This window comes from Aptenodytes forsteri, unplaced genomic scaffold, assembly GCF_000699145.1.
Source record: "Aptenodytes forsteri isolate BGI_AS27 unplaced genomic scaffold, ASM69914v1 Scaffold284, whole genome shotgun sequence".
Classification (NCBI taxonomy): Eukaryota; Metazoa; Chordata; class Aves; order Sphenisciformes; family Spheniscidae; genus Aptenodytes; species Aptenodytes forsteri.
This window is the reverse complement of record NW_008794445.1, coordinates 1,427,123-1,445,982: the sequence shown is the minus strand read 5'-3', so window position 1 is coordinate 1,445,982 and position 18,860 is coordinate 1,427,123. Positions and strand designations below refer to the sequence as shown.

Sequence of the window (18,860 nt, the reverse complement as noted above, 5' to 3'; positions counted from 1 at the left end):
CCCCCCCTTGGTGTGACAACATGCACCCGGCTCCACCCCAGTCTCCACTTCCCCTCTGACCAAGAAGCCAAGATGTACACTCTTGTCTGGGAAGACTGACCCCATTACAGGCAGGAGGAAAGATAGCCCATACAGCCAGCCTTAGCCACACCCCAAAGCCCCCCCCCCCCAGGCTGTACTGCCCACCCAGCCCACTGCAGTTTGAGGTATGTTCAGCCTTGGCACCTGATTGATGTCTGCCAGGAGTCATCTAAAATGGTGGTTGGGAGGGGCCAGGCAGGACAGGGCCTACAAAGGGCTTCCTCATCCTAGCTGGGTTGCTCACCTCCCACCCAGGTAATCCCCAATGGCTGTCTTGTTCAGGCCTTCACCCTTGTGGAGGAATTTGGCGATCTCCTGCAGGTCTGAGGACAATACCCGGTGCTCAATCAGGTACTGGATCCCCTGGGGGAGGAGAAGCAAGACAGTGAAGTAAGACAGCTCTGTGGGCTGATGAGAAAGCAGGACCCCAACACCCTGATATCAGCCTTCCTTGGCTTTGATGATGTTGCCTCCTGTTACTCCGCAGCCCCTTTATGGGAGACCACAGCCATGTTCCCACATTTATTCCATCCCTCTTCATCCACCATAGTGGGTCAGTCCCACTTCCATTTCATCCCTAGATTTGGGTAAATGTCTCACTGGGATGGAAACTCAAGCAAACAAAAAAGGGCAACGTAGGTTAAAAGACCAAAAAGGCAAAGTCAAAATAGTTCATTTTAACATTTTCAGTCAAAATATCTTAGTGATCTGTTTCTAAATGTCCTTTTTTCCAAATTAACTTAACACAAAGAAAAAAATGTTTGTTTAAAAGAAAACATAATAAAAAAATATTCTCAGACAAAAATATGGGCTTGAGACAACTTAGAATTATTTTTTCCTAAATTTTCTTCTATGCCACAGAACAAAGAAGTCTGCAATCTTTTCAGCTCCATCCTCCCCAGCCAGTAAGGATGGAATATGTTTTTTAAGGAATATAGAGGGTCTGAGTTGGGCTGTGCAAAGAGTCAACATCCTATTTTAGAGGGAATTTCATGATTTTCAAAGTCACAGAAAGTTGACGCTTTGTTCAGAGTCTTAACAATATCTAAAAACACTGCAACTCTCCAGACAACATTGCAATATTCTTCACAAAATACAATAAAGGAATGAAAATTGTTTTAGGTCCATCAAAATGTTCTACTTCAACAGAATCAATTCACTTTGCCTTGTAATATGTAAGAAACTATTTCTAAAATGCCCCAAAGAAAAAGCAGTTTCAAAGGAAGAAATTGAAACATTTGTGAGATTTTTCCACACTATTTTCCTTCCTTTTTCCCCAGATGGAATTTCGGTAGGATCAATTTAATTTTACAAAGCATTGTAGTAATAATGGGGCTTCATTTTCCAGAAGAAAATGTTTCTCCTAAAAGGTTTTGTTCAGCCAGATTCCTAACGCTTACCTCCTCTGAACTCAAAGTATCAGCATTGCATGGATGAAGTGTAACCTTAGCAAGGAGGGGCAAAGAAAGTTCCTTGCATCGTAGCACCTCTCAGCCTATGGCATGTAGCAAAAGGGAAGCAATAAGCAGAGATCTGCATAATATAAGCAGATAGTATAACATTTTGACTAGGCTGATCAGCATTGAACTAATGAAGTTAAACTGGTTTAGGGCCAGAAGTAGTTCAGGTATTTCTGCACAGCATGGCACAGTGCCACAGAGAGAGATGCCTCTGGGGCCTCAAACCAAGGTCAGACAGAAAGACAAAATGAAACGTGCTCTCACGTAGGCTGTAAGTACTGATATCACTGCTCTGAGACAGCTCCCACTGGCAGAGGGATGTCCAGGGGACTGGCAAGCACTCCAGCTGTGATGTGGACACTGGGCAAGGCATCTTGAGGGTCTCAGCAGGGCAGAGGAGAAGGCATGAAAAGTTGTCACTCAGACCAGCAGCCACCCAAGATGTGGGGGTTAGCTGATGATGAGCAATCGTTCAATCGCAGCTTGTGGTTTTCCTTACAGAGCTCAAAAAAATGGTCCACCAGTGAGGAGGAAGGAAGAGAAAACTGTCTTTCTCACATCTTCTCTACTTAATCATGATGATTTTAGAGCTTTCTGCAGAGGGCTGAAGGCTATGGAGTCTGGACCCCACTGGTCAGAGTCCCAGAAAGTGGAAAACCTGGATTCACTCCACAGTCCAACCTGTACTACCAAAACCAAAACTACTTCCAAAATGACAGAGGCAGCTTGTCCTCTTCTGTTCTGAATGAGCCAAGAAACCTGACACACTTTCAAAACTTCTCACATTCTTCTTACTTCATCCTCCTCTATCACACTGTGGCCAATTCTTAGCCTCTCACAGGCAAGAACAGCTGGGCTGAAAGAGATTTGGCTTTCTTGACACATTGGCAGTGTTAAACCATCCTCCCTTTATTTCTCTTAGTTTTGGGTTGCATCTGATGGGATGGCCTATAGGCACATGATGGGGGGAGGCAACACAGCTTGATCATATCCGAAGACTTTATTCAGGGACAGGATGGAGGGTACTACTAACTGGAGCCTTAGTGATGTAGGAAACCAGCCCCACAGTCCCATGCCGTAGTTTCTTTGACATGGGTGGCTGCAAGTGGACCAGTAGCCAACAGAAACTCTTCCTCCCAGCTTTCTCCTCACAGGTGGAATGAGCAAATTCTACCTTTGCAGGGTCCATGTTGAATTTCTTCCGGCCCAGGGACAGAAGTTTATCCCTCTGCGACAGTTTGCTGCAAACACAAAGAAGGCGGCAAGTGAAACTTAGAATAAAGGGCCATGTTTCAATTCACTCACAAGGTAACTCGGATATCTCAAGGACAGGTGTCTGACTATCCAGGAATAAAGAGAAAACTCAGAGGACAGAATGGTATTCCTGGCCTCATTTCCCTGTCCTTGTTGTGATCCAAATCCCATCGTTGTTTTTGTTTTCTCAACATCAAGAGAGAGACTTTGTAAACAAAGGAATACCCATCTTGTCCCACTTGCCTGGTCTGCTCCCCAGGATTATTGTCTGCCTCTTGCCTCTCCTCTGCATTTTGGAAGCACTCAATCTCTGCAAACACTTCAGCAATCTCTTCCTTCAGCTTCTGCAAAAGAAATATCAGGAGGATGAAGGTGATGGAGGGAAAACTAGCAGACACATACAGAGCATGTCCTCCTACTTCCCTCAATCATAGGAAAAGGACAGGTCAGATGTCATGACCAGCCAAGGATGTCTATGAAATGGGCACTGCTTTGGCGTGACCCTACTGGATTCCAGATGAAATGGGAGAGAGGGGCAGAAAGATGTTCTTATGTCTGTTGTCAATCAAGGCTGGAAAATCAAGCTTAGCCAGTGTGGAGAGTGTCAGAGAACTCACCCCAGTGCTGATTTCAGTTCCTCAAACAATGTCAGATGTGAGAGTCCTTCCATCGTGCCCATTTCCTTCTAGCTTTTACTTTGCATAGCCCTGCTACACATCCAGGAAAGGGGAAGTGGAACCAGTAACTGTGAGGTCAATATGAACCTGAAGTGGCACACTGTGAAACACAGAGTTTTTAAAGTACCTATCATTCAGATACCATTGAGCAGATACCTGTCTTTAGGCAGAGAAAGAAGAGAGGAGCAGTAAGAGTAATCACTGCCAAATTTTAAAAAAATCAATTGTAGAATTCAGTTTCCTTTAGGCCCATGACAGACCATGGTCTTCTTGGCTGGATATTCTGTGTTACAAAGGAAATGAAGATGTCTATATCTCCTTGCTTCCATCCTGCAGTTATGGTCCTCCTCAGAGCTAGAGTGCATCACAGCTCTTTTCCAGGAATCACCCAAATTCTTCCCCATGCAAACCAGAATAGGCAGGGGAAGAAGGGTTGTTTTATGACAGACCTTGCCTCAACAAGAAGTGAGGATGTGGCCGCAGTATGCAGCCAGATAGAGAAACTGAAATTCTCCAATATCCCATAATTTAAAAGAGTTTCTGGATTTCAGTTTTGCTCTAGCCTTCATTCTGTTGTGCTTCACCAGCCTCCAGAGCTGGGAGTGTTCCTTACTAAGCTTTAGGTATTGCACAAATGTAACAAAGCCGTGATCTTAGTTCCTGAATTTCAAATGATTATCAGTTTTGTTATTTTATTCACCGCTGTCTTTTGGCAGTGTAACTGGCAAGTCTAGACCCATCCTCTCCCCTCCTTCCTCTCCCCCCACCAGACATCCCCTGAAGTCTTTGTGTTAAAGGGTATTGCTAGATACTTTCTGAAGAAATCCACCTGGGAAAATGTCTCCAGTTCTAGGTACTCTTTCACCTAAACTCATCCTGCTCCATTGGACAATGCATACCCCATTGGTTAATGGCTTTGGGATTTAGAATACAGGTCTGTATAGTCTAGCAGCTTTTCTCTGTCCATAGTGGGTAAAAAATGTAGTATTCCTATTCAAGTATCCTGCCTCCTACAGTGCCCATTGCCTATTCTGAAAATTGAAGAGATAAGAACCACACACAAGCAAACCACATTCACATACATTCATAGCCTGTTTTGCAAGAAGGGACAAGACCTTCACCATTCTGATTTGCAGCAGAGATGGTGAGTGTGGAAGTCTGAGAAGTAATAGGTAGTTTGGCTTAATCCTTTACGCAAGGAAATATTGCACCTATTCCCCAGGCATCTGGACATCTTCATGTTGTGGGAAAACCAGTGCAAGTCCAATGATTCAGTGCAATAAGCTCTCTCAAAAGGGAGACCACAGTCCATGGTGGTGGAGGCAGAACAGAATAGAAAGTGTATGGCACCATGCATGATTGTGATGCGATACTACTGACTGATTTTGAATCTGTCATTTTCAGACATTTTAGGAGTCAGTGGAGAAATGTTTGGGTCTACTAAAAGAAAAGAAGAAAAGCAAATTCAACCACGGAAACTTGTGTGGAAGGTCCTGCCATCACACTTCTCTAAAGAGACAGGAACCTTCATGGAGGACTTCTTAGAGGTCCACAAACCAAACAAAAGTTTGATAAACACAGGGGGATGCAACAGGTAACTAGGACTGATATGTCATTAGCAGGTAATCAGTAATTAAAATAATCATAAATGCTGAGCCAGATCCCTGCCAGTATGACTTAGTAAAGTCATACTCATTTTCTTAATCCTAAATATGCAATCCCAGCTCATCCCTGCTAATGATCTGACCAGCCTTTCTCAAATATCTCATTAGGGTAGTTGATGACTCCTGCAGTAGAGAGTACCACACGTTGGATGTACACTGATGGCAAATATGACAGGGCAGCCTGAAGTTCAGGATTCAACCTGGATCATACCAGAGCAAATGTCTCCTGTGTAGGAGCACTTCTGCATGGCCTGGACTGTTATGTGGAGACATTCCTTGGTGAAGACAGTTTTGAGAAGGCTAGGCAGACAGGATGAACAGGATGGTCCTTACCTTAATGTCCTCCAAAAGCTCCTTTCTGTGCTGCTTGATTGTCTCTATTTCAGCCTCTTCAGCCTCACTCAAGTCAGTTGACCCTGGAAGAACAAAGATGCCTGTGAGAATAGTACTGGGCCAACATATCACAAGAAAAGCTGCCTCAACCTCTCAGCGCCTATCCTCTCCTAGGGTCATGCCACAGCAACTCTGATTTCTGTGTTTCAGCATCTATGTTCCCTGTTGTTGCAGCCACTGCACCTCAGCTTTGCCCTGCAAATGGTTCTCAGTCCAGAGCAAGCAGCACAGACCCATATACCCTTCCTAGCAGCCAGCCGCTGTGCTGGTAGCCCTCTGATCTAACCCTGCAGCAACCCACCCTGCCTACTCAACCAATTTTACTCACCGCAAGCACAATGAAGAGGTCTTACCAAATGCTCTTTGGTGGTTTTTATGTAGTCATCTTTATGTACTGAAAAGCTGTGACCTAAATACTTCATCTACATCTAAACCTTTCATGAAAAGCCACTGGCTTCATGGATTGATCCACCACAGCTAGAATCAGAAATGGCTTAAGAGAGAGAATTGAGGTTTTTCAAGACTGAGGGCAGGATCTGGGGGGATGAAAGCCTTGCTGAAGAAGGAGCATCTGTGGGAGGCTGTTGTTCTGTGGACTACAGACAATGCAGAAATACGAGTAGGCTTCCTTGTAATGTACAGGAAGTTAAACAGATACCAGCAAAGCCAAGGCAACCACAAAATGATTCATGAAAGACCTAGAAGAATTGGGGTGACAGCACTGCTGCTAAATATAATCTAGGTGAAGCACAGCCTCTTCAGCAAGGAGAAAGAGGAGGCTGCAGCCCTAGAGAGGCAAAGCAGATGGTGATCCCTAGGGAAAAAACAGGGGGCTCACACAAGGCTGAGAGCACTGGAGCTCCTGGGAGGTCACTGCAGAACTTGCAGACAGTGTCCTTGCTGCACCTAAACCCTGCGAGACAAAGCTTCCCCAGGAAGGCAGGTCAGGTTTCTGGATGCCCTGCTCCACTGTTTCATAAGCCAAAATCCCCCGGGCCTCCCGTCTTCCTGGAAAAAGGAGAAGTGGCGCCAGCTGCCTTGGAAAGTCTCTTAGTGTGGATCTCACATGCAAAATAACTGCTATAAATATGAGTGGGGAAAAAAGGGGAAGGAACCAGCCAAGACAGACAGAAGGAAAAGGGGACAAGGGCAGTCATCTCAGAGCCCATATGCTTCTTTCCTGTCATGGCCACAACAGCTCAGAGAGACCTGCCTTCCCCAATCCTAATCTTTCCCCCATCCTCCCAGCTGGTTGGGTTTCCATGTGCTAAGTCTGTCCTATTACTTTTCTCAGGCTGCAGTCTCCCTCCCGTCACTCCTCCCGCTGTTTTCAAGCATTGCATTCCCTGGGGAGAGGCTGCTGAGCCTCTGGGAGGAAAGCACTGGGCAAGGAGCCAGCATGAAGCCAGGGCTGGGAAAGACTCATGTCCCCTCCCAGCTCTGCAAGCAGCCTTCAGTGAAGAGCTGAAAGAAGCTGACTGATTGCTGAAGCCGGTCAGGAGGGGAGGAAAACCTGTGGCATCCAGCAGCTCACAACAGCCAAATCTGTATGTGAGGGGAAAACAAACAAACAGGCAAGCAAGCAAGCAAACAAACAAAAAACAAACAAATAAAAAGAAACAACAAAAAACCCCAAGCAGTGGCTTTGCTGCTTGTTAGACAGGTTGCTGACTTCCCCTTGAATGTCAGCCCTGCGCCTGTGAGCTGTGCCTGAGTCTTTCAGCTTACTTTATGTCTCCTGCCGTTCTGGCATCTGCAGGAGATAAGGCCAGCCTCTTGGTGTCCCCAGCTTTATCTGTCTCACCCCTACAGGGGCTGGTAATTGTGGAGTCACTGGGGTGATTCCCTGACAAATTACCACTAAGACCCTTTGTCCTGTATTTCTTTCCACAAAAGCACCGTAGCAGGACATACCTGAGGAACCTCTCCTTCCCCCACCCCATCAGCAAAGTCTGTGGTGTGGCTGGTTGCTTTGCTTCAGTTATTCTTTGCCTACTGAAGCAGCCTAAAGCATTTCAAAGAGACGTGAGGCTCCCAGAGGACACCATCTCACCCACTTGACCCCCACCGAGACTGTAAATAACTCAGTCCCCCTTCCTCCTGAACATCTGAAAACCCCAACTCCCAAGTGATTTACCTGTCTAGTTTGTCAGAATGAGAAAATTGTGGGAAGGACTGTGTGTGTGGGGAGGGCAGGGGAGAAAAAGCATACGAGTCGCGGAGAAGGGGAGGGAATCAAAGGATAAAAAAACAGGAAAGGGTGACATAGTGAGGAAAAAAAAATGGATGGATCAAACTTTCGGAGCAATTTAGATTGAGCTGCAGAGAAGGTCCTTGTAAGGTTTCCTAAGTTTCCTAAAAAGCTTAAGTCCCTGATTGCCTTGGAAAATAATTCTGAGGTCAGTGCCTGCATGTTACTCTGCTTCCCTAACAGAAGGCCTAATGCTCTGCTCAAGGCTGTTTTGAGGCTGTTCGTCAATGTTATTGCACACATTGGGGTCTACAGTTAGGGGAAGTGAACACAAAAGGCTTGTTTGGGGAACCATCCACAGAAAGGCAGCGAAGGCAGCAGAGGCAGCTGGGCAAGCAGCAGATGAGATAATGAGAGCAGGCTGCTTTGCCTTTCCTTCCCTCTCCATGTTGAGAATGAGCCAAGCCAGCAGGAGAGGGACACTCTGAGTGAAGCACCGCCTGGCTCGCTCCAGATGCTTGCAATGGCAGAAGGAATTCATCCCTGCACCGGGGGACTGAGGAACGGCTTCAACCTCATCAAAGTCCTCAGTACCACCAAGTTCCACTTCCCTCTAGGGTTAAGACAGGACACAGATGAAGCATAGCCCTGGTCAGGGTTCTCTGCACAGGGGGAAATTTCACCCCGATGAAGAACACCCCATGAAAACACCCGCAGGTTTCAGGGGGATGCTGTCAGCCAAACCAATGCTGAAGTCTTCCAATTCAGACACAAGACAAAAAACTGGAGAGCATTATCTCCAGAGAAGACATGGTTGCTGCTTGGAATTTATTTTCAGAGAGCAAACGTTGAAAGGAAAGCACATCAGCATCCATTTGTGAGGCTTACACCTGCTCTTGAGGTTGTTTTCCCGCTCTCAGGGTAGACCCAGATAGACAGACCTGCCAGTTCTTCATTAATTGCCCAGGCTTGTATTTTTAGTGCTGTCACTCAAAACAGAACACAGACTTAAATTCCAGTTGTGGTGACTTATGCCCTCAGCCTCCCCATCTGGAGGGCAGGTCAGAGTTACCCAAAAGTCTGGGTACTCATGTGGCCAGCAAAGAGTACTGTGTTTGCTGGTCTCACTTCCCATTGCAAAGGGCTGTGCAGAGCCGTTCAGGTGCTAAGCAAGGCTTTCAATCCCAAGCAAAAGTATATGAAGATAGCTTTTGGAGCACAGAGATAAGTGGGAAGCGACTACCCAGGAGAGCTGGAAGGATGGACTGCAGAAACAGTAGGGGAAGGTTATGAAGAATGACTGCATCTGTAGCACTGTTACAGACCATCCATGTGCTACCCACCCACAGTGTAACAGCAGAGGTTCAGCTGGCCCGTTTGCAAGGCAATGTAGGGCTCTGAGTGTGGCTGCTAAAGGGTTTGGGCACCTCCACCCATGGCAACACACAAGCAGAGCAGCCTGATGGGCACCTTCTGCCTGGATGAGGCTGTCTCGTGGAATAATTTCACCTGAAATTCCTTTTCTTTTTTGATATGGCTGCTGTGTCATCTCCAGCACAGACCACCATCTCCCCAGCCAGGTACCAGGTAGATAATAGGAAGCCTTCCAGCTCCTCAGTTCCTTCCAGCCCAATTTGTCTCCCTCCTGCAGCCACTCCACAGTTCTCTTCCAGCTTGTGTCAGAAGAAATTCAACATGGAACTCACACAGGTTTAATTTGCACATTCCAGCTATGGGGGAAAAGGTGTGAAGAAGAATTTATGTTGTCTCCTGGTCCCCTTATCCCACATGATAACTTACTGCGATCAGGGTAGCTTCCAGCCACTTTTCCCTATGGCTCTGACCCCACACATTCTAGCACATGATACCACGGTACCAGTCTGCTCTCCCATGTTTCACACACCCAGCTCAAGGATTTGGGATACTGGCTCTGTGGCCTCACCCAGACAGTCACTAGAAGGTCCTGAAGGAAGCTGGAAGAGGACATCCACTGCAGGGAGAGCAGCCTCCCCACAGACATAGGTCTCATCTGCACACAGCTGGGGCAGACAGGTACCTAACAGGACCATTGCGTCTCCAGGTAGGAGTGACTCCAGGAAGAGGTGTATGTGCACCTCTGACCTTCAGGAAAATCATGCCACAACTGAGCAACTTCAAACACATCCAGAGATCTAAAGCTCACTGGAAAACTGTATCTGGCAGCAGCCTTGGCTCCCAAAGTAGAGCAGCATCAAACCCCCTTTCCCACCCAGCTGTGAAGTGACAAGCTGGGACTGAGCAAAGACATCAGTCAGAACTAGCACATCTCTTCAGGCATTGCCTGTCTCCAGGCTCTGCCTCTAGCCAGAGCTGAGCAAAACTGCATTGTCCCTGAGCAGGATCTCATTGTGCTATTGCAGTATGTAACTTTTAAGACATAATTAACTCAGTAACACATATCTTGAGTGAATGACTGTCAGACCATCAGTTCTGAAAGCCTCAGTTTCTGTGGAAAGCACACCCCAAAATGTAGCAAAACAATCATGCCACAACTGAGCAACTTCAAACACATCCAGAGATCTAAAGCTCACTGGAAAACTGTATCTGGCAGCAGCCTTGGCTCCCAAAGTAGAGCAGCATCAAACCCCCTTTCCCACCCAGCTGTGAAGTGACAAGCTGGGACTGAGCAAAGACATCAGTCAGAACTAGCACATCTCTTCAGGCATTGCCTGTCTCCAGGCTCTGCCTCTAGCCAGAGCTGAGCAAAACTGCATTGTCCCTGAGCAGGATCTCATTGTGCTATTGCAGTATGTAACTTTTAAGACATAATTAACTCAGTAACACATATCTTGAGTGAATGACTGTCAGACCATCAGTTCTGAAAGCCTCAGTTTCTGTGGAAAGCACACCCCAAAATAAGTAGCAAAACATGAGGTACCCCCCCTCCTTCTGCCCAGCTTGTTTTGAAGAAGCTTTGTCCATAGTTGCTTTCAGGTGGTGAGGGCTGGGTGATCTGAAGAGACTCACCTTCACCAACATTCATAGCCAGATGCTGGAAAGAGCTCAGCTCCCATAGGTCCCACCAATTTCCCTGACAAGCAAGCTGGTATGCGGTTTGAGCATGCCCTTTCCTTGGCTACCCACCTAGGAGCTAAAAAGTGCAGAACAGTTGTTGAAGCTGGGAACTGCTTTTTCCCTTCACTTTGTGCTCTATATCCTATACACAAAAGCCTGTGAGGACAGAGAGTCAGACACAGCAGGGCCATTGCAAGACGATCGCTTTTCTTCCTGGCCCTTGTTCAGCCTATTCCCATTCAGCTCTCCCTATCTGCTGCCTTTGCACAGACACACAACTCAGAGCTTCCTCAGCCAGAGGCTAGAAATGTTTAGTCTGGCAGTATGCCTTTCCCTGCTGCATCCAACCACTTTACCCACCACCTGCCAAAGTAGGAAATAAAACCTGAGATCTCTCTCAGTTCCTCAGATGTGACTTATCTCCCCCCACCCACATCTGCCTTTTGAGATTATTTCAGGACCAGGCAGGCCCACCTGCAGGTCACTTGGACTTGGTAGAACCCTAATACAGTCATTTACCTTTAATGTGGACATAAGCAAGAGAGGCCCCAGTACCAAAAGCCTTGCAAGCATGTTGCACTGGGATGCCCAACTGCATGAGAGGCTCTGCAAAGGCAAACCAGCTCCTGGGGCCTGTAGGGAAACACCACTGAGGAGCTTGCAAGCCATGCCAGAGTTGCATGAAGAGAAGCCAAAGCTTGTAAGTGCTCATCCCAAGTGTCATATATTCCCTTGATACCCCTGAGTCAGTTTCCAGCTCAGCTGAGGATCACCAGCACAAGGGATCACAGCAGTAGACGCTCTCAGCACGGAGGCCATTTAAATCAGTGGGAAAATTTCTCCCGATGTGAAAGGAGTTTGCTTACAGGAGAGCAAGTAAAAAGAAAACCATGCCTAATGCTGAAGGCTGACAAGCAATTAACTGCACCGCCAGGGATCTTCCACCATCTCATTCCTCCAGCCACCAGCTGCAGCATCCCCTCTAGCTGCTGGGATTTCATGGTGTGATCTGCCCTGTCAAACTGAGCGCACAGCCCTCACAGAAAACAAGGCAAAAGGTGGTCAAGGCTTACCAGCAGGACAGAAGTCCATCCTGAAGAGCGCAATATATTTTCAAAAAAAGTGTTGTTCCTCTTTGCTTTCTGCTTGTTCAGATGCTTCACAGAACTGAAACAACTTGGAGCCAGTGACCAAGATTGTAGCAGCATTAGGGGGGCGGGTTGCCCTGTGACTCCGCCCTTCCTATCCTCGTCCCTCCGACCACATCTCATGAGCTTGCATCAGTGAGCTTGCATCGCTGCATGTGCATACTGCTACGAGCTAACAAGGGCTCCTTGGCTACTTCTGAAATGCAAATCCACAAATGCATTTCCATCCCAGCAGCTTTTTGGGGAATCTCTGAGCACGCATCTCTGTTTGAGGGGACTGAAATGAGCAGTGAGAGGCTGATAGTACTTTGGGCTTTTGTCTGAGGTACTCTGAGGAGAGGAGGGGGGGAAAAGGAAGTTCTTGATTCAGAAAACCCATCTGATTCGGGAAGTGGTTTCATTTTAAGGGAAAGATTTTTCCTGTGTTATTTCTGCAGCAGGTGGTGGGGGGATGAACGTTCTAAAATTGGAGGCTGGTTGATGGAGGGGAGAAGAGAGTCGTCGTCTTCTTTTCCCTCTCTCAGTGCCCACTAAGTAACTTGTACTCTAAGTCTGGCTCCTTTTTTTTCCACTAACAAACTGTTTTTCTTGGGAAGCCTTGTAAGCAAGGATGGGGTGAACCGAGGAGGAATGAAGTCCTCTCTCAGGTTTAGCAATATTCCTGCTGGTGGGAGAGCTGGCATTAGCAGGGCAGTTTTGAAGGCACTTGTGCTGCTCTGTTCACCTGCGAGGCAGAGAGGTGCTCTTTTTCCTCCATCCCCTCCACACAGCCCCAGAAGGCTGCACACTTCCCCCTGAGTTGTATTTGGTTGCCACATGATTTATGTGGTAGATCTCTGATGTAGGCAATGTGGGAAAAAAAAAGCATGCAGGAGAGCACCATGTCAGAGCCAGAAGAACTGGTGATTGAATAAATAGTTCAAGGTAAAATTCAAACCAGGTGTGATGCCCAAACAGGGCTCTTGCCTCCTTTAGCAGGACTGAAGCTGTAGAGGGACGGCTCCTCTCCATGCATGAACACTTACCTCTGAAGCACTCTACATCCTTAGCTCCCTGATCTGTTGCTGTACTCACAGCAGGCCTTGAGCAGGATGGCAAAACAGGTCCAGACTTCTACCTACCATCTTTCCATATGACAGCAAGGTAGAGTTTGCAAGAGCATTGCATGTGTAGAAAAATAAGAAATGACCCTCTGACTTGTTATGCAGTCAGAGCTAGCATCTATGTAGACTTGCCACCATTTAGAATAGGCTCCTGTGAGGCTGAAGGTCCTTGACTCACTAGGAAAGGAAGAGCTATTACCTTCCGACATTCCCATTAACATCCCCATCTCAGATCATCTGGTCTGAGATCCTCTGGAGAGAATAACTGGCCCTTTAAAAGGCTTGATGTGAAAGGTAGGAACCGCCTGAACACTCTGGCTAAGGTCCATTGCTCTAGGGCCATTCAACCTCACAAAGAAAGACACAGATTGCCCTCCCTTCCTCTGCCTCTTGCATTTGCTCTAACCTGTGGTTATGTTGTAGGTTCAGTGCTGTTATTGGAGAGATCAAGTGCTTCAGTGAACCTCCAATGAAGAGTGGGAGATATCCCAACCTTAAAGATGTCAAGGGGTGGCAGAAATCCAGAATGAATCCACACAGGCAGCTGTAGGCAGGGTCACAAATTGCCTATGATCTTTAGGAAGAGTCAGTGGCAAACATATAGCACTCACTTTCCATGGTCAGTGTCAACATTTTCAAAGCAGCAGCTAGGAGCTTATATGAGAGGGATAAAAGGAAGGAGAAGAGAGCGAGCTTTATTAATGCAAACTGATTTCAAACCATTACACCCACGTCTGCCCTGACCTTCATTACACCCAATGCCCATGCTTAAAATTTATCAGAGGCCTGCCTTTGGGTCACAAATTGCCAAGAGCCCACCCCTTGTAGACTCAATTTCTGTCTTGAGATTCTGGGCCACATCAGAGGAGAATTCACTGCCCCACAGTCTGGACCAATGTCCCAATTACTGCACTGGGGCTTGGTCCAGCATATCACCTCCAGTCCTTCCATCATTGTTTTCCACAAAAAAATTGTTTCAGCAGTATTGCAGCTGACATCAAGCGGACACACCAACCTAAAGCACTTCCTTGAAAGACTTGATCTTGCCTGCCTCAAAGGCAGGTGACATATACAGGCAGCTTGATCAGGGCTGTTCTTATACATGTGTCTGTTAAACCACGACAGCAGGTCAAACCACAAGCACCCTGCAAATACCAAAATGGATGCCTCTGTGCACTGCAGAAGTACTCTCAGCCACTCCAACAGAGAGCAATGCAAAACCTGTACCTGTGTCTCTAATCCATACTTGCTTCATCTCTTAATTCCTTGATGCTTCCTTCTTCTCACAGCTTTTCCTGCCTGTCTGTTGGAATCCCTGACTGCCCTGTTTTGAGACCTTACCTACTAATTCAGTTCAATGATCACCTCCATTACTTGCATTCTCCTGGTTCTGGTAGCCTTGCTTTTAACAGTGGTTGGCCTTGATGCACTTTAAATGCTTTCAGTTATTTCAACCAGAGGAGTCTGAATGGGAAATGCACCGTTAAAAAACTGCATAAGTCTATTTCATATAAAAATGAAACACCTGTGAGATGTTTTCTCATGAGGGTACACAAGAAGTGAGACAGGATTGTATAACTAAGCTAAGCCTAGAGCATCTCCCGTTCTTTCCAAAGTGCAGGGTAAGTATGTCTCCCTCTCCAGGTCCTTAGTCCCCCACTCATCCACATGGTGCACAAATTAGTTTGGTTCCAGGCTTACCCTGGAACAAAACAACCAGTTCCTCTCTTGAGGAAACCTAGGCCCAGATGAGAGGTCAGTTTGCTTGAGCATCCCAGACAGGCAGTACGGATCTGTAGTGAACTCAGGTGGATACCAACACTGCCCCAGCCAGCAATGCATCTGGAAATGCCCTTAAGGTAAGTAACACATGGAAAGGAAGGAAGGAAGGAAGGGAGGAAGGAAGGAAAGAAGGAAGGAAGGAAGGAAGGAAGGGAGGAAGGAAGGAAAGAAGGAAGGAAGGAAGGAAGGGAGGAAGGAAGGAAAGAAGGAAGGAAGGAAGGAAGGGAGGAAGGAAGGAAAGAAGGAAGGAAGGAAGGAAGGGAGGAAGGAAGGAAAGAAGGAAGGAAGGAAGGAAGGGAGGAAGGAAGGAAAGAAGGAGGGAAGGAAGGAAGGAAGGAAGGGAGGAAGGAAGGAAAGAAGGAAGGAAGGAAGGAAGGGAGGAAGGAAGGAAAGAAGGAAGGAAGGAAGGAAGGGAGGAAGGAAGGAAAGAAGGAAGGAAGGAAGGAAGGGAGGAAGGAAGGAAAGAAGGAGGGAAGGAAGGAAGGAAGGAAGGAAGGGAGGAAGGAAGGAAAGAAGGAAGGAAGGAAGGAAGGGAGGAAGGAAGGAAAGAAGGAAGGAAGGAAGGAAGGGAGGAAGGAAGGAAAGAAGGAGGGAAGGAAGGAAGGAAGGAGGGGAAGAAAGCAGGAAAAAGCAAGCAAGAACACATAAAAATTAATTATGCCCCAGGGGTATAGAAACATCAAATGGATCTGAGGGCAGATGAGATTTAAATGTTATACAGTGTGGTCAGAGCTAGCCCATAGCCAGTGGCTCAGAGCACATGGGTTCTCCCACTGGTGTTGTCAATAAGGTCAGCATAGATACAGCCTAGGTCAAATACAGACTAAGCAAGGAGAATTTGACATGCAGCAAAAATCAACTTATGCTGAAAGACACCCACATCCAGGGGACTGACTCTTATATTGGGCACTGATTCTGGCATCTTCCTCCTAGAGAAACCTGTGGCCTATATACTAAAAACCCCCACTATGATGACTGCAGCAACATCTGGGAAAAGAGCAACCCAGATGAGATCAAGGGTATATCTCATCAGGGAATGCACTCCTTAGAAAAGTGGGAGACTGGAGGAAGAACCAAAGAACATTTTCCAGGTGATAGAGATTATTTCAATGAGGCAAAGAGTAGAGCTGGGAATGGCCACTCCTTGCTCCAAGACGTACCCGGCTCAGGGGTGCAAAGAAAGTTCTCTTTGCAAGAAGAGGTGTCAACAAGGGAACAAGAGGACTGGGTGGGAGGGGGTGTTGAGGGGCCTACATAATATCAGGGTAAGCGAAGGGGACTGGGACAGGTCAGATATGGCTTGGGTTGGATTGGGGTGGGATTTGGCCCTTTTTGTCCCCTCCTATCACTCCCCTTCACATCCACCACCCCACAGGTAAAGCAGTGCTTCTCCTGTGCCTCCAGAGCTGTTTGGAACAGGGACAGGAAGAAGCAGATCCCTGGAAATCAGCGCTCCTGATACAGGACTGGGGTTAGATCCAGCAATTGCTTCTGCCACTGCACATCCTTCCCAGCTGTGGTTATCTCAGGCTGGGGCTGTGCAGGCAAGAGGTGGGAGTGTGTGCAATGGGGGCATCCAGGCTGGTCCAGCAGTTCTCATCTCTTAAAGCATGGGCAGATTAGGCAGACTGCTGCAGATCAATACTCCAGGCTGCTCCCTGTGCCTCCTGTGCCACGAACAATTTTTTCTCCCAGGATGCTCCCTGACTGTACACAGAGACTTAAACTGGAGCTGGAAATATCCGGTGGTCACAAAGGAAAATATCAAACCAACAGCGTGGGTGCACTTTTCTACTACTTGGTATAGGCTTAAAATAACTGTGTAAATAAAAAGGAAATATAATTTTTTTCTAATACTTTCAAGGGGATAAAGACAGTGATAAAGTGCCATATATTTCTCTCTGCTGAACATGTCAACTGTATTCCCACAGCTATCCACAGAGAGATAAAGCACAGGTCTGTACAAATTCAATAGCCCCTTCAGGAGGTTTAGGCTGCCATTCAGGTTGGGCTTAGGGATTGCAGTGTGTCAGGAGCAAGTGTAGCACTTCTTACACAGTATTGTGCGGATTACGAGCTGCACAGACAGTATTTTGATGCAAGGTAAAACAGCACTAGAGCAAAGACAGTAACAGGATTTTTCATATAACAACTGGAATAACATAATCCTTGTCCAGTGTGAGGAGCAACACAGACTGTGATAGCCAGAGCAGTAGCTCAGGATGCAAACGTGCAGGCAGTAAGTAAAGCTACTAGTGCAGAGTACCTGGAATAGTCTGTTCTCAACTGCTTTTACGAATTCAAGGAACTGGAGTCTACTTTAAAGGTAGAAAGATGGTCATTATAAAAGGTCATAGGAAAAAAAAACCCAAACCCTCTTATAAAGATTACAGGAGGGTCACTTAGAGTCTGATAAACTTGAATGAAGAGCCAGAGGGATTTTTTTGTTGGACTCGGAAGTGCAGCAAGATTGAAGCTTTATGCCTTTGAAAAAAATGGTAGAAGTCAAGCAAAAGATTTTACTTTGGTAGTTCAGGAAATATTAGTCTTGTAAAACAGAGTAGCTATAGATTTCCTTAGTACTCTAAACAGCTCTTTTCACTTCCCTGCTGCAGCCTTCCTAGAAGATACCATAGCTTACCAGTAAAGATATGTATTAGATCTGGTTTTACAAAACATAGTATATCTAACATCTGATAATGTATGAAGAGTGCTAGCAGGCAAGGGAGTCAAGTCAAGCAGTTGACACTCAAGTTAGAATTTACACGTGTAATCTCTAGTCCTTGTTACCTCCCCTCTACAGCAGGCAGGTGAAAGATGTTGTTGAACCATCTGAGCACCTCATGGGAAAGGATGCACAGTCAGATATCGATCTGTATTTATCACCATTAAGTAACAGAGTGGTATCAGTGAGATGGGGGTTGTCACTGGCTGAGAACAAAATGTCTGTAAGAATGGAAACCCGTATCAGAATCACTGGGGACTTGCAGAAGTACAGAGAACCAGATAAGGCCAAGCCATAAAAAACCAGTATGATTTAGAGTCTGCGAACAGCTTCTCAGCTGAGGGAAGTGCAAGTGTGAATCAGCCGTCACAAAGAACTTGATGCCCAAATGTCTGTGCCATGGTCTTCTGCTTACCCAGGTACATAGCGGAGAAGAGGTGGAGGAGGTGAACCTCTTTCAGTGCTCCAGGTAGGAGGATGGCAGTGGACCTGCTATTTTGCCCCAAACTGGAAAGGCTGAGTGCAGTCACACTCTGAAGATAGAGGAGCCTCCATGACACAATGTATCAGGAATACATCAGCCCTACTGCACCTTCTTGCAGTAGGGCTGGTCTCCAGAAAAGCCCGTGAGTAAGACAGGTCCAAGACTCAAGTTGCAAGTTGAGTTGCTTATGAGTTACGTTGTAAATGTAGGTAGTTTGTGTTCAGTGAGGCTGGATCAGAAACTTCATTTTTTTTTCTAAGCTTTTGCCTGACGGGGTAAATTTAGGCTGGAGAAGCCCTTGGTATGGCTACGTTAGAAAACAGACCCTGTATGAAGCAACTCCATAACCTCTCTGACAGGGACTGCAGAACATCACGGCCTGAGGTGCATCGCCCCAGCTCAGTTATGATCTGAGCTTTGAATTCAGGGCAGGCTTTTCAAACAAGCGTGGCAGTCAGTGAGAAACCACAGCAGTGAGGGGAGAGGCGGGCAGCAACGGGGAGGGGTGGGAGTTCTGGAGGAGCAGCAAAGCAAGAACTAAAAGCAGGAGGTAGATGGTACGAAGCTGTGTGAATGGGGAAGTGGGAAGACGCAAAAGGGGAATATAGCAAACGGGGACAGTTTGCAGCCCAGCCAGGCTGAAGCAAATTACTCTCTTCCCTGGTGGAGGCCCAGCACACACAGAAAAGGCCTCATGGCCACTGAGGATTGCCTGAGCGATAGCTTACATAAAATAAATCCTATCAGGACCCAGGGTAATGAGAATATCTGCTGTGGCCATGCCCTGTGTGCACAAAGAAATGAGCCTCGTGTTCCCCCCAGGAAAGGATTCCCCCTGCTACTC

The 18,860-nt window shown here is 46.8% G+C and overlaps 1 protein-coding gene across 2 annotated transcripts in view; it reads right to left on the bottom strand.

The window, feature by feature from the left end:
- The window catches only part of CYTH4 (cytohesin 4), a 27,401-nt gene extending 8,813 nt beyond the window's left edge, over positions 1-18,588 (bottom strand). The window contains exons 1-6 of one of the 2 annotated variants that reach the window (XM_009289957.1): positions 18,578-18,588; positions 11,848-12,062; positions 5,470-5,552; positions 3,039-3,139; positions 2,716-2,782; positions 326-444 (exon numbers count right to left, since the gene is read on the bottom strand). In XM_009289957.1, coding sequence (XP_009288232.1) covers positions 326-444; positions 2,716-2,782; positions 3,039-3,139; positions 5,470-5,552; positions 11,848-11,866 — 389 coding nt within the window. In that variant the 5' untranslated portion in view covers positions 11,867-12,062; positions 18,578-18,588. Of the gene's footprint in view, positions 1-325; positions 445-2,715; positions 2,783-3,020; positions 3,140-5,469; positions 5,553-11,847; positions 12,063-18,577 lie in introns of those variants that run through there. The other variant, XM_019474819.1, reaches the window with a different exon arrangement.
- Positions 18,589-18,860: the final 272 nt, after the last annotated feature.